Source organism: Herpailurus yagouaroundi, unplaced genomic scaffold (genome assembly GCF_014898765.1).
Source record: "Herpailurus yagouaroundi ecotype Mexico unplaced genomic scaffold, PumYag 67793, whole genome shotgun sequence".
Taxonomy (NCBI): Eukaryota; Metazoa; Chordata; class Mammalia; order Carnivora; family Felidae; genus Herpailurus; species Herpailurus yagouaroundi.
Window position 1 is genome coordinate 1,695,848 of NW_024420586.1, and position 15,425 is coordinate 1,711,272.

Consider the following 15,425-nt stretch of genomic DNA (forward strand, 5'->3'; position numbering starts at 1 on the left):
TGTGTGTGTGTGTGTGTGTGTGTGTGTTGTAATAACAAGTTATTGGGGTATCAAACCATAACCCATGGGATAAATACCTAATGGGAATATTTCGGAAATAAGTGCTAAGCCTGTTACAGAGATATTCAAAGCAAAGGATATCACATTGGTGGCCCTTAATTTAGGTGACAATCAGTTTCTCCAACTGGTAAGGCCAATCATAGATGGTAATGAATGATCCTGAAGGCACAATCTCTCTCAGTACCTCTAATAGTTATAAAAGTCTTCTATCCCAGTAATTCACTAAAAGGAGTTCCCCCCCCCCCAAAGCGCACTGCTTTTGTACATAGTTACCCTTCTCCCTAACTCTATGACTTTCTTTCATTTCATGATCATGCCTTCTACTTTCTATCGCCGACATGAAACAACAGGAGCAGAGACAAGTCACTTCACAGAGACAAGTCACTTCACAGAGAGCTCCTGTGTCTAAGCTAAGAAATGGTTCTGAATTTATACTCTCAAGGATCTGCTAAGCATTCCTACTCAAGTCTGTAAGTATATTAGGGCCTGGTTTTCATTCTTTCTTTGATGAAGAAGAAAAATAAAATGACCCTAACACATTCAACACCTCTAGAATTCTGTGGTTCTGTAATACATGGTATTTTTCCATGTAAAGATGAAGCCCTAGACAGAGAAATATAGTATACTCTTCATTAACTAAAAGCCACTAAAGGGAACTAAAATTTCCCTTTTTAATAATGAACTAAAAGATACTGGGAATGCTTTAAAACTCCTAGCATAATTCATAAAGAGGTGTGGAAGACTTGTAATGTGTCTGGTCAAAATACATATGGGTGAATAACCACATGAAAAAAATTCATTAATCAATATTCACCCAGAGCAGTGTTTCCCAAATTGAATGGCTAAGATACAATTTGTTAGATAGTGAGAAGTGCTTTTAAACAGGTGGTTGGGCCCTGGAGGATCAGTTAGACTTAACGACTTGCTTCCAAAGAATAGAATGATAATATTTATTACTATGATGGAAAGCTAGAAATAATAATTTTACAGTAGGGAAAGCCTGAGTAATACTACTTAACCAAATGACCAAGGTTAAAGTCACCAGTGATGGCTCATATTGTAGTGTGCCTTTAAATTTTGCATCAGATGGGCCCGCCGACCACATCCTAGTATCAAGTCCTCTGATTGGTCAGGCCTTCAAAGCCCTGCCCCCAAGTCAAACAACAGTTCCCTCTGTAACAGCTGCTTAGCTAAGGCCTGGCGACATAGTCCGTTGGTCAAGAGCCTGATGAGAGAGGCCTCGGACTACATCGTCTTCCAACTCTAGGTAGGCAAGAGGCCAATACCAATCTCACCATTACTCAGCAATGGCCTGGGCCCAGAGAAAATGGAAGAGCCTAATCCAAGAGATTTCAGAGCCGGTCGGGACGACAGAGGTAGTGCCAGTGGCGGCGGTGGTGGCAGAGGCGGTGGCAGTGGCGGCGGCGGCAGCAGAGGCAGGGGCAGAAGCGGCAGGGGCAGGAGCTGCTACGTGGAGGTCTTCGGCCCCCGAGAACCACCTCTGTGCTTTAAATTAAATAACAACATGATTGGTGTGGTGATTGGTCGTGGTGGATCCAAGATAAAAGACATCCAGAGTACGACCAGTACCAAAATACAGATCATGAAAGGCGATTCTGAAGCAGAGGTGAAAATTTTTGGTACCAAGGATACGAAAGCAAAGGCCAAGGCGGCTATAGAAACTCTCGTTAAAAAACAAGAACGAAGCTACACTTCAGAATCCAGTGTTGATAATGCTGGCCCTGAGCCCTTTGTGGGACGAGATTTTCACACAGATACCACTGGTAGACAAGTTCAGCCACTGATAGAGTGGGATCAGGTCAGGGCAGAAGTCGTAGAGTGGGGAAAAAAGAAAATGGGCAGATTTACCACCAATTCAGAAAAATTTTTATGTAGAATCCAAAGCAACAAGGTCAATGTCTCGAGTTCAGGTAGATATGTGGAGAAAGGAAAATTTTGACGTAATGTGTGATGACTTGAAAGATGGTGAAAAGCGTCCCATCCCCAATCCCATCTGTAAATTTGAGGATGCTTTCCAACCCTATCCTGAACTTATGAAAAACATTAGAAGAGCTGGTTTCAAAACCCAACGCCAATTCAGTCACAGGCATGGCCAATTATTCTACAAGGAATCGATCTTATAGGAGTTGCCCAAATGGGAACAGGCAAAACTTTGCCCTATTTAATGCCTGGGTTTATTCATCTCAATAATCAACCAGTATCGAGAGAGGAAAGGAATGGACCTGGCATGCTGGTCCTTGCACCCACTAGAGAATTAGCTCTTCAGGTGGAAGCTGAATGTTCTAAGTATTCATACAAAGGTCTTAAAAGTGTTTGTATATATGGTGGTGGGAATAGAGATCGACAAATACGAGACGTTACCAAAGGAGTAGACATCATTATTGCAACTCCTGGACGACTGAATGATCTGCAAATGAATAAGTTTGTCACCCTACAAAGCGTAACCTACTTAGTCCTAGATGAAGCAGATAAAATGCTAGATCTGGGGTTTGAACACCAGATAATGAAGATTTTATTAGATGTGCGCCCAGACTGCCAGACCATTATGACAAGTGCAACCTGGCCAGATACCATTCGTCAACTTGCTCAATCTTATTTGAAAGAGCCTATGATTGTTTATGTTGGCACTCTGGATCTAGTTGCTGTAAATACAGTGAAGCAAATTGTAATTGTTACCACAGAAGAAGAAAAACGATCTCTTATCCAAGAATTCCTAGAGAGCCTGTCACCCCAAGACAAAGTCCTCATCTTCGTCAGCAGAAAACTTGTCGCTGATGACTTATCCAGTGATTTAGGCATACAAGGTATCCCTGTACAATCACTGCATGGTGACAGAGAACAACATGATCGTGAACAAGCACTAGAGGACTTTAAAATCGGACAAGTGAAAATATTGATTGCTACCGATTTAGCATCCAGAGGTCTTGATGTTAATGATGTCACCCATGTGTATAATTATGACTTCCCCCGCAATATCGAAGAATACGCACACAGAGTGGGGCGTACTGGAAGAGCAGGGAAGACTGGCATATCGATTACCCTCATGACTCAAAATGATTGGAAGATTGCCACTGAATTGATTAAAATTCTGCAACGAGCAAATCAAAGTGTCCCCAAAGATCTTATAACAATGGCCGAACAATACAAGTTACATAAGCAAAAAAAGGACGCAGGAAGAAAATCAAAATCTCGTGAAAAACCCAAGGAGTCTTGTTGATATCTACGTTGAAAAGTCGTACTACACTACCTGAAGATTGAAGATATGTTAAAGATCTATAATATTCAAGATACATCAAAAAGTTTTGGAAACATATTAGCAGCTTAAGGACATTTACCCAGTTATTAAATACAAGTTTCCAATGTTGTATATGTTCCTTAATAAAATCAAAAGTGTTTGAAAAATCAGAGAGTGAGAGATTATGTGGGAAAAAATTAAATGTGATGTGTTGGTTAAAATCTAGTTTTCTTTTTTTATAGCCTGCCATGTCCATCTGTGTCTTCTCTAACAGACTGGGAGCAGACAACAATGGTGCTTTTCCTGCTTTAAAAAGCTGCACTGAATTGAAACATAATTATCATCAAGTTTATCCTGGTCAAAATATTCTATTTTCCCCCAGTGGTTAGTTCCACAACAACCCCTAAAAATATGTCCATTGTCATTCCCTAAGTGAAAAAAAATTCATTAGAAAATAAATGCTCAGTTGTCTAGTAGATTCCACAATTCTGTTTCTATCACTAACTTTTGGTTAAAACTTCTGTGGAGGTCACTTACCTTCTGAAGGCTTCACTTTCTTCACTAATACATTGGGATGGTTGTAGTAAATAATTTTGGGGTCCCCTTCACCTCTAAATTCTATATTGTAACCAAATTTGTGTAACTCAGCCTTTACTAACACTTTATTTTCTAATCTAGGAAGAAAAATCACATCCTTGTGTAACAAATTGGAACAATGAAACCCTTTTTAATGACAGGATAGTACATTCTTCATTTTTATTGATTTTTGAAATGTGACTCACATTTATCTTTATTTGCTTTTCACCATATTTTACTTTTCAATTTGTCTTGAAAAGGTCAAAACTTCATTTATACATAATGAGAAAAATTAATGTGAAAGAAAAATATATCTTACATACTGGGAAAAACATTAAAAATTCAACCAAATGACACTTTTGCTATAGGAAACAATTAAAAAAATTTTTTTTCATTTTACTTAGAGAGGGAGAAAGTGAGCAGGAGGGGGAGAGGGGGAAAGGGGCAGAGAGAGAGAGGGAGAGAGAATCCAAAGCAGGCCCCACATTCAGCCCAGAGCCTGACGTGGGGCTTGATCCTAAGACCCTGAGGTCATGACCCAAACTGAAATGAAGTCTCAACCAACTGAGGCGCCCGGGTGCCCCACTATAGGAAGCAATTTTAGTTGAACTCCAAATTTATAATGTATCTCAAATGTTTTATTTAGAGGCAATACAAATCTTCTCACATTCCAAGAAGTCCTCCCAAAGATGCTAAATTTTAAAATTCAATGTTTATGAGAACTTAAGAGTTAGTCAAGCCTTACAATCTCCAACAAATTAAAAAAAATTAACACAACCATCTTTTTTCCCCAGCATCCCCAGCAGTGACCACAACAAAGTAGTCAGAAATTAAATGAAATAAAGAGGTAAATACTCTAGGTTAAATCCTGGCTCCAAAGGCTCTTAATATAGGCCTCAATATTTCTTGATAAAATTCATAACAATGGTTAGCATTTTTGAGTGTTTGATATACAAAAAGGTGCTTTATCATCTAATTTATAATCTTTATAAAAAACCCACTCAGAAGGTAATCTTACCCCTAATTTTCAAAGAATGGAACAAGATCAGAGAAACTAACTTGCCTAAGGTTACTAAATCTGGTTAAAGAGGAGTTACATGATACATTAACCCAGTTGTGCCTGATTCCAGTATTGACATTCTTTTCATTTTAATACAGTTAATGTGTGCAAGACAATATGCTTATTTATCTACAGGTTGCCCATACATTCAGATTTAGTGAAACAGAGTGGTATGTGCAGATTTACTCTAATGCAAAAGCAGTCTAGAGCAGAACCTGTGACAGAAACTCAAATGGCCCACTCCCATTCACTGAGAGTAGAAATGATGAATGTTTAGCAAGTCAGAGTATATGTTATTTGTCAGAATTCCTCTTAGGGACAACACTATATTTGTTAGAGAAAAGTGTAACAATTAAACCACTTTGAGATAGCTTCTTCAATCATGTTCAAGTAACAACAGCAAAAATTATCACTCAACATCGACTGGTAAGACAAGGAGACAATGTACATTTCTTCTCAAACAAACAACTGAAAACAAGAGCCGCTGTATGCGGAAAGGTAAGCATAGACAGAACAGGGGTCCTAAACCAGGGGCATTTTGGGCCCTCCCTCCAGCAGACATTTAACCGTATGTGGAGATAGCACTGGTCTTTTATCAGGGGCTTGGGTGGGAAGGTGTTACTGGCAGCTGGTTGGTAGAGGTCAGGGATACTGTGCAAATACTTTACCATCTACAGGACAGCCCCACCCAACACAGAATTTTTTGGCCCAAAACATTATTAGTACTGAGATGAACAATCCCTAAAGGAGCATGAACAAAACAAAACAACAAAAACCAGTTGCACAGTAACCAAGAAAGGACTTCAGGAGAAGAAAGAGGGTTTTAAATGATATCTTTTAGGAAAAGTAAGATAAAAACAAAGAGGGAGGCAAACCATAAGAGACTCTTAAATAGTACAAACAGGGTTGCTGGAGGGGAGTTGGGTGGGGGGATGGGCTAAATGGGTGAGGGGCACTAAGGAGGGCACTTGTTGGGATGAGCACAGGTGCTATGTGTAAGTGATGAATCACTCAATTCTACCCCTGAAATCATTATTACACTATATGTTAAAAGAAAAATAAGAAAAAAAATGACATGGGTTGTGGAGAATAAAAGCCCACAACCTTCCTATTCTTGGCATAATCTACACTGCACCACGGTTCCCCATCAGGGCCGATTTTGACAATGTTTAGAGACCGATTTGGTTGTCACAACTTAAGGGAGGGGAGGGGTACTGGCATCTCCTGGGTTGAGTCCAGCAGTGCTGCTAAACATCCCACACTGCACAGGACCACTCCCCAAAACAAAGAATCACGTAGCCCAAATGTCAATGGTGTCAGAGTTGAAAAACTTCGGAATCAATTAAGCAAAACATCACTCCTCAAATTTGTCTGCAGAGAAACCAAGAAGGGAGTTTAGCAAGGAAAACAAAGGGTTGTTTTTTTGTGTGTACTGTTTAACAGAAAACGCTCCGCCAACCTGCCTATGTTTGGTATCACCTATATCAATGATTCTCAGAGTTGATTTGCCCCCTAGGAGACATTTGGCAATGTCTGGAGACATTTTTGGTTGTCCCATCCAGGCAGCAAGATTGCTATTGGCATCTAGTGGGTACAAAGTCAGGGATAAACATCCTATAATGCACAGGACAGCACTAAAACAATGGACTTTTCAGCCCAAAATGTCTATGGTATTGATGTCAAGAAACTGTGATTTCCATCGACTGACAAAAGTTTTGTGAGTGAACTGTTTTTTGGGGTTTTTTTGGTTGTTTTTTTTTTTGTTTTGTTTTTTTTTTTTTTTTTTTTTTTTAGAAACTCAAAGAAATATTGAGTTCTGCATCCACATTGGAACAGAATGAAAGCTGATCACTGACCATGCAGTGACACAGGAGACAAAGTATGAGGATTCAGCCAACCTCAGTTATTCCTGTACAGTGCTTACTATGATGACTCCCATTTAGTAGGTACTCAACAAATACGCCCTGCTTCACCCATCACCCATTATATAATGCTTCTTCACCACAATCCTGGACACTCTTAGTCACAGCATCTGGAAAACCCTTTCTCCTTCCCTTCTGCCAGGTCAAATGAGATTCATGAGTCTGTGTCCAGCCAAAGTGCCACATCTTCCCGAAGATCCTATCTGCTCTCCTCCAATTCAAAACTTTTATAATTCTTATTATCTACCAATAATGTTGATATTTGTACTGTATTAGTTTGCATTCCTACAGAGACAATTTTGAAAAATTCAAAATAATTAACAGAAATTACACTATCAAATATTTAAATACACTATACAAATGTAACTAACAGTTCAACTAGTTTATCCTGTATGATTGACAAATCATGAGACAACTATCCAGAACTAAATCTGCATAGGAAGCTAGTATGGTGTACAATCAAGGTGGAATCTTCAAGTTAGTAAAGACAGGAAAGTCTATTCCAGAACAAATTTTAACAATTCAAAAATACATACACACACAGACCAGGACAAATGATCAATCATCAAACTCTTACTATGAAAATAAAATCCCCACTAGATTCTTGCTTTTTGTAAAAGTAAAATAAATTGAAGCTCACTCATAAAGGAAAATAATTTCTGATATGAAAGTGGAAAAAAAATCTAAAGATAGAAGCAACTAACAATGTAAAAACGAAATGTCAATAATACCATAAAAGGCACAGGAAACAAAAATAATTTAAAATATATAAAACAGTCATAGTTACTGATATTTAATATACAGAGATTTTTACCAAGGAAAAATAAAGGCTGGGTTCCAAAATAGACATATGGGCAGAAATGGAAAAGGCAATTCACCAAACACACAAACAAGTGAACAATACATGTGAAAAACCACTTAACTTCTTTCTAATCAAACAAATAAAAATTAAACCAATGACATAATGTTTTCCCTAGAAAATTGGGCTAGGAATAAAAAAATAAGACTGGAAATACCTAACACTAGTAAGGATGCAGGGAAATAAGCACTGATAAATTAAAATTTGGTAAAATCATATTCCTTGCAGGAGTAGTTGGGATTATAAAATCAGTGTATGTTTAATCGACTAATGACCCAGTAATAATCATATCTAGACATTTACACTAAGGAGATCATCATATATACATACCAAGATGTACATACAAGGCTATTTGTCACCGGGATGCTTTCAAGAAGTAAATTAAAACTTTTTTTAAGTTTATTTATTTTGAGAGAGAGAGTGAGCACAAGTTTGATAGGGGCAGAGATAGAGGGAGAGAGAATTCCAAGCAGGCTCCACGCTATCAGTACAGAGCCTGACATGGGGCTCAAACCCACAAACTGTGAGATAGTGACCTGAGCCAAGATCAAGAGTCAGACACTTAACTGACTGAGCCACCCAGGTGCCCGTGAAAGAACTAAATTTTAGAAAACAACACTTAAAGTCCAATGACAGGATACAAATTAAATAAACTGTAGCATATCTATTCCCAATCGAGAACAGAAGAAATCATGTTCTTTAAGAATATTTAAGAGTAAAAAGAGAAGTTCATAAACTCATCTATTTTTAGAAAATGACACTGGTCCATATACCTATATAGAGAAAAAGCAGACGAGGGGGTGCCTGGGCGGCTCAGTGGGTTAAGCGTGTGACTTCGGCTCAGGTCATGATCTCACAGTTCCTGGGATCGAGCCCTGTGTCAGGCTCTGCACTGACCTCTCAAAGCCTGGAGCCTGCCTCAGATTCTGTCTGTCTGTCTGCCTATCTGTCTCTCTCTCTCTGCCCTTTCCCTGTTCACACTGTCTCTCAAAAATAAACATTTAAAAAAAAAAAGAAAAAAGCAGATGAGATAGACACACATTAATGACAGTCATAGTTTTCTATATTGTGAAATCATAGGTGGTTTTAATATTTTTCTAAAATTTCTGTATCACTTTGATTATAACAAAAATGAAATTGTATATAATTTTTGAATGACTGACTCAAAAGTAACTTCATGAATAATAAAGTGACTAAAGCAATTAATCAAGAGGCACTGTAGTTGAAAGTATTCAAAATATAAGCATCTCTTCTGCTTCCCCCATTAAAATGTAAAAATCATTGATAGGAAACTTCTCTGTTTTCCACCACTGCATCTTAAGGGCTGAAAACAATGCTTGTGGGACATAGGAGGAGCACAGTAAATATCTGAATAATTTGGCAAAGGAAAGAATAAATGAAAATAAATACATTATTTTATTGTCATTGAGCCAAAGTGAGCTTTTCTATTTCTGTTCCCTATTTTGTCTGTTAACATCTACTGGCCTATACCTCACCTCACCTTCTGTTTCATAATAAGAATAATGCTAAGTGTTCTCACCAGAAAACAAAACAAAAATGAAGGAACACAAGGCACCTTTAGGAAGGACTAGATATGTTTATGTCCTTGATTGTGGTGATGGTATCGCGGGTGTTTCCTTAGGTCTGAAGTCATCAAATTGCACACATTAAATATGTGTAATTCTTTGTATATACAAAATACCTCAATAATGCTAATTTTCAAAAAGGAAGAATTGGGGATGGCTTCCAACTTACGTTGAATAGAGACCAAATGTCCTTTTCCGTGTGACCAATGGGAACTCTGGTTTGGTTTTTTGGGGTGTTCTTGTTTGTTTGTTTGTTTTAATAATTACATGGATTTCACAGTCAGGTTTTCTAACTCTTACATAGAAAAATAAAGTAAAAACTGATCAGATGACATTGTTAAAGGAAGCAAATGCCACTGCAGTACTGAACAAGAGGATTCCAGTTTTACTTAAAAATCCTAACTACAGCTATATGTAAATATCCTCATGCATGTCTGTCAGTGCTTAGGGACAGACTGGTCATGATACATGAGAATATTAATAGCAACCTCTGGAAAGTTAGGTTGGGGGGAAAACAATCACATAGCTCTATTACTTCTGTAATAAAAACTACCTTATGTATGAACACCAGAGACAGTGTGTATGTCGACAAGACTAAGCTGAAGACTCAAGCATTTGAGCTTCTTTTCCAGGCAAACATACCGCAGAATCTCACAGAAATCTACTTTTGTGCAGAAATAAAACTTGGTGGTTCTTATGGTTTTACCTACAAAATTCAGAAATGTTGTTGCTTTAGGAAGTAGCAAAAACTGTGTGAAGAAGCACAAAAAGGAAGACATAATTACTTACAGATTATATGATGAATTCTGTCCATGTAAAGAAATAGCTTTCTAATGCCCTAAAACAAATGAGCAAGAGGAAGAGGAGGAAGAGGAGGCCCTCACAGGAAGGGATGTTTTCATCTCACTTTACAGAGGCTCAAAGAGGTCAACACAGCTTTCCCACAGGAGATGAGTAGTGGAGCTAACTCTGTGCTGAAAATCATAAACTCAGTAAAGAAGCAGGGTAGAGTGTGCAGAAACACAGAAGAGATGAGAAAGGGGAAGCATATGGATACCTGACTTTGTACCAAAAAAGTACCCCGTGCAGGGATTTTCACTCTTGGCCAACTTTTTTCTACTCCTCTCCCTGAGCCTTAAGTATCTCTGTAGCTTTCGAGCACTGGAGAAACCAGCATAGTATGCTCAACGTCTAAGATGACAGAACTACAAACACTGATTAATCCAATCAGACTTCTGTGAAGTCCTTTTAAAAGATCAGTCTCGACAATGTTCACTTAGACATTTAGTAAACTATGAACCACAGCAACAAGAAAAGGAATGTGCCCCTACTATGTACTACACCTACATAAAAAACGTATTTAAGACATAAAGACTGCAATAAAGCCTTCATATTCCTGGCCTGGGGCGGGGGGGGGGGGGCCCCCAGGAGAGTGCAAAAGAAGCAAACTAACCTGTCAGGGTATCAAGTCTACGTTCAGTAATCAATTGATAACGACTACTGTCCGAATTTCTGCGAATACAATTACAAAGTGCCACCTTAGCAATACTGAGGGCGGCAGACAGTGGCGGGTTACCTACTGAACAGCCGCCCCCACCACCTCCCTCTTAGTTGCTGGCATAACCCACTCCCCATGATTCAGTTGGAAAAGCCAGAAAAAAACCCAGCCTCCCCTCCCTTGCAGCTCCAGCACAGGCATGTGACACAAACCTGCCTCTGGGACTGACAGGAAAGGGTGCTTGGCAACCTTAAAGAAAGATCTTCCCCCCTTAAGAACAGAGGCATGCAAGGATAAACTCTCCTTTCTGCTTTTGTACATGGTTGTGTCAAGACATGAGGTTTAAACAGGCATTTTAGACGAGGATGAGGTACATCTGAAGACCACCAATGCGTTAGGTGTGATGGAATATAGCTGTGGAAAGCACCTGGGGCCTGGCTGTGCTTCTGAAATAAAGCCGGTGTGGCAGCACGGAGCCTGAGGAGGGGTGGTCCTCAGATCTCTGTTCGAGAAAGAACTTACTGATCAGTAGCAATGAGCGCAGGTAGCTGACAGCCCCCAGCTGCAAACAATCCACGGCAGCAAATGCGCGGAGGACAAGCACTTCTGGAAGTGCTGGCTAGTGACTGAGCACGGTGGGACACCAGGACTCAGTCATTTCTGCCAAACATGGGACTCCTCTATGGAATATATTTTCATTAGAGCTCCCTGTTAGGCTGGTTCTGAGTTTCTCACGCGGCCTCGGCGAAGTCTTATGCTCTTGCTACCTAATCCTTCCTCCTTTCCCCCCAGGAATCCCTTACTTCAGCACTTTGCATTATATGAAATAAACATCTTTATTATTTAAGTCACTATCAAAATTATATTACCAGCAGCCCAAATCATCTTAACTGATCAACTGGAAAAACAGCCATATGGTACCTTGTGTTGAGGCAGTGAATTTCCCATTATTACGCAGAGTCTTCAATGAGGGACACTTTACTAGGATGAGAGTTGACTGTAATAAGCAAGTTAAACCCGTCCTCTGGATGTTTATTTAATGGGGGCATTACAAACAAAGGCTTCTACAGAAAGCTGATATAATTTTATAGATATTTGGAAGCATATCAAACAAGCCCAGGTTTTGAACAGTCAGTAGCAATTAGAGGAAGAAGTGAGAAACCAGCAGGGTAGAACACTTGAGCAGCAGTCATGAAAAGACCAATATCAAGGTCATCTGAACCAATAGCTTTAACAGCATTCACACTTGGCTGCACCTGGAGTACATCACTGGCTCTGACAGATTTGAAATGTAGCCGACCAAAGAATGTCTTGCAACCAACAACATAGAAGGGCTCTGGGTGAATAATTCTACCTAATGGAGATACACAGTCAAAAACAATAGGAAACCTCTCTTGAACACAAGGAATTAAAAAAAATTTTTTTTTCCACACAGAAGGGGAATAAGGAGACAGGCATTGATGGGCCAACTTTGTTTTTCCACCTGAGCTTGAAAATCCATTTTAAAAAAAGCAAACAACAGACAGAAAAAATATGCAGCCGAGAATCCTTTATCCAGCAAGTCTGTCATTTAGAATAGAAGGAGAGATAAAAGTCTTCCCAAACAAACAAAAACTGAAGGAATTTGTCACCACTAAACCAGCCCTACAAGAGATCCTAAGGGGGACCCTGTGAGACAAAGTACCAGAGACATCACTACAAGCATAAGACATACAGACATCACAATGACTCTAAACCCATATCTTTCTATAATAACACTGAATGTAAATGGACTAAATGTGCCAACCAAAAGACATAGGGTATCAGAATGGATAAAAAAACAAGACCCATCTATTTGCTGTCTACAAGAGACTCATTTTAGACCTGAGGACACCTTTACATTGAGAGTGAGGGGATGGAGAACTATTTATCATGCTACTGGAAGTCAAAAGAAAGCTGGAGTAGCCATACTTATATCAGACAAACTAGACTTTAAATTAAAGGCTGTAACAAGAGATGAAGAAGGACATTATATAATAGTGACAGGGTCTATCCATCAGGAAGAGCTAACAATTATAAATGTCTATGCGCCGAATACCGGAGCGCCCAAATATATAAAACAATTACTCATAAACAGAAGCAACCTTATTGAGAAGAATGTGGTAATTGCAGGGGACTTTAACACTCCACTTACAGAAATGGATAGATCATCTAGACACACGGTCAATAAAGAAACAAGGGCCCTGAATGAGACATTGGATCAGATGGACTTGACAGATATATTTAGAACTCTGCATCCCAAAGCAACAGAATATACTTTCTTCTCGAGTGCACATGGAACATTCTCCAAGATAGATCACATACTGGGTCACAAAACAGCCCTTCATAAGTTTACAAGAATTGAAATCATACCATGCATACTTTCAGACCACAATGCTATGAAGCTTGAAATCAACCACAGAAAAAAGTCTGGAAAACCTCCAAAAGCATGGAGGTTAAAAAACACCCTACTAACGAATGAGTGGGTCAACCAGGCAAATAGAGAAGAAATCAAAAAATATATGGAAACAAATGAAAATGAAAATACAATAATCCAAACGCTTTGGGACACAGCGAAGGCAGTCCTGAGAGGAAAATACATTGCAATCCAGGCCTATCTCAAGAAACAAGAAAAATCCCAAATACAAAATCTAACAGCACACCTAAAGGAAATAGAAGCAGAACAGCAAAGGCAGCCTAAACCCAGCAGAAGAAGAGAAATAATAAAGATCAGAGCAGAAATAAACAATATAGAATCTAAAAAAACTGTAGAGCAGATCAATGAAACCAAGAGTTGGTTTTTTGAAAAAATAAACAAAATTGACAAACCTCTAGCCAGGCTTCTCAAAAAGAAAAGGGAGAGGACCCAAATAGATAAAATCATGAATGAAAATGGAATGATTACAACCAATCCCTCAGAGATACAAACAATTATCAGGGAATACTATGAAAAATTATATGGCAACAAATTGGACAACCTGGAAGAAATGGACAAATTCCTGAACACCCACACTCTTCCAAAACTCAATCAGGAGGAAATAGAAAGCTTGAACAGACCCATCACCAGCGAAGAAATTGAATCGGTTATCAAAAATCTCCCAACAAATAAGAGTCCAGGACCAGATGGCTTCCCAGGGGAGTTCTACCAGACGTTTAAAGCAGAGATAATACCTATCCTTCTCAAGCTATTCCAAGATATAGAAAGGGAAGGAAAACTTCCAGACTCATTCTATGAAGCCAGTATTACTTTGATTCCTAAACCAGACAGAGACCCAGTAAAAAAAGAGAACTACAGGCCAATATCCCTGATGAATATGGATGCAAAAATTCTCAATAAGATACTAGCAAATCGAATTCAACGGCATATAAAAAGAATTATTCACCATGATCAAGTGGGATTCATTCCTGGGATGCAGGGCTGGTTCAACATTCACAAATCAATCAACGTGATACATCACATTAACAAAAAAAAAGAGAAAAACCATATGATCCTGTCAATCGACGCAGAAAAGGCCTTTGACAAAATCCAGCACCCTTTCTTAATAAGAACCCTTGAGAAAGTCGGGATAGAAGGAACATACTTAAAGATCATAAAAGCCATTTATGAAAAGCCCACAGCTGACATCATCCTCAACGGGGAAAAACTGAGAGCTTTTTCCCTGAGATCAGGAACACGACAGGGATGCCCACTCTCACCGCTGTTGTTTAACACAGTGCTGGAAGTTCTAGCATCAGCAATCAGACAACAAAAGGAAATCAAAGGCATCAAAATTGGCAAAGATGAAGTCAAGCTTTCGCTTTTTGCAGATGACATGATATTATACATGGAAAATCCGATAGACTCCACCAAAAGTCTGCTAGAACTGATACATGAATTCAGCAAAGTGGCAGGATACAAAATCAATGTACAGAAATCAGTTGCATTCTTATACACTAACAATGAAGCAACAGAAAGACAAAGAAACGGATCCCATTCACAATTGCACCAAGAAGCATAAAATACCTAGGAATAAATCTAACCAAAGATGTAAAGGATCTGTATGCTGAAAACTATAGAAAGCTTAGGAAGGTAATTGAAGAAGATTTAAAGAAATGGAAAGACATTCCCTGCTCATGGATTGGAAGAATAAATATTGTCAAAATGTCAATACTACCCAAAGCTATCTACACATTCAATGCAATCCCAATCAAAATTGCACCAGCATTCTTCTCGAAACTAGAACAAGCAATCCTCAAATTCATATGGAACCACAAAAGGCCCCGAATAGCCAAAGGAATTTTGAAGAAGAAGACCAAAGCAGGAGGCATCACGATCCCAGACTTTAGCCTCTACTACAAAGCTGTCATCATCAAGACAGCATGGTATTGGCACAAAAACAGACACATAGACCAATGGAATAGAATAGAAACCCCAGAACTAGACCCACAAACGTATGGCCAACTCATCTTTGACAAAGCAGGAAAGAACATCCAATGGAAAAAAGACAGTCTCTTTCACAAATGGTGCTGGGAGAACTGGACAGCAACATGCAGAAGGTTGAAACTAGACCACTTTCTCACACCATTCACAAAAATAAACTCAAAATGGAT

At 38.9% G+C, this 15,425-nt stretch overlaps 1 protein-coding gene and 1 long non-coding RNA gene across 2 annotated transcripts in view; one reads left to right on the forward strand and one right to left on the reverse strand.

The window, feature by feature from the left end:
- Positions 1 to 15,425, reverse strand: part of LOC121026048 (uncharacterized) — a 552,687-nt gene that overhangs the window by 290,213 nt on the left and 247,049 nt on the right. The gene's annotated exons all lie outside the window — the stretch shown is intronic.
- Positions 603 to 3,375, forward strand: DDX53 (DEAD-box helicase 53). Its single transcript, XM_040468854.1, is given in 3 exon segments — positions 603 to 1,903; positions 1,905 to 2,139; positions 2,142 to 3,375. Coding segments are annotated over 3 exon segments (1,908 nt in total). The 5' UTR covers positions 603 to 1,387; the 3' UTR covers positions 3,299 to 3,375.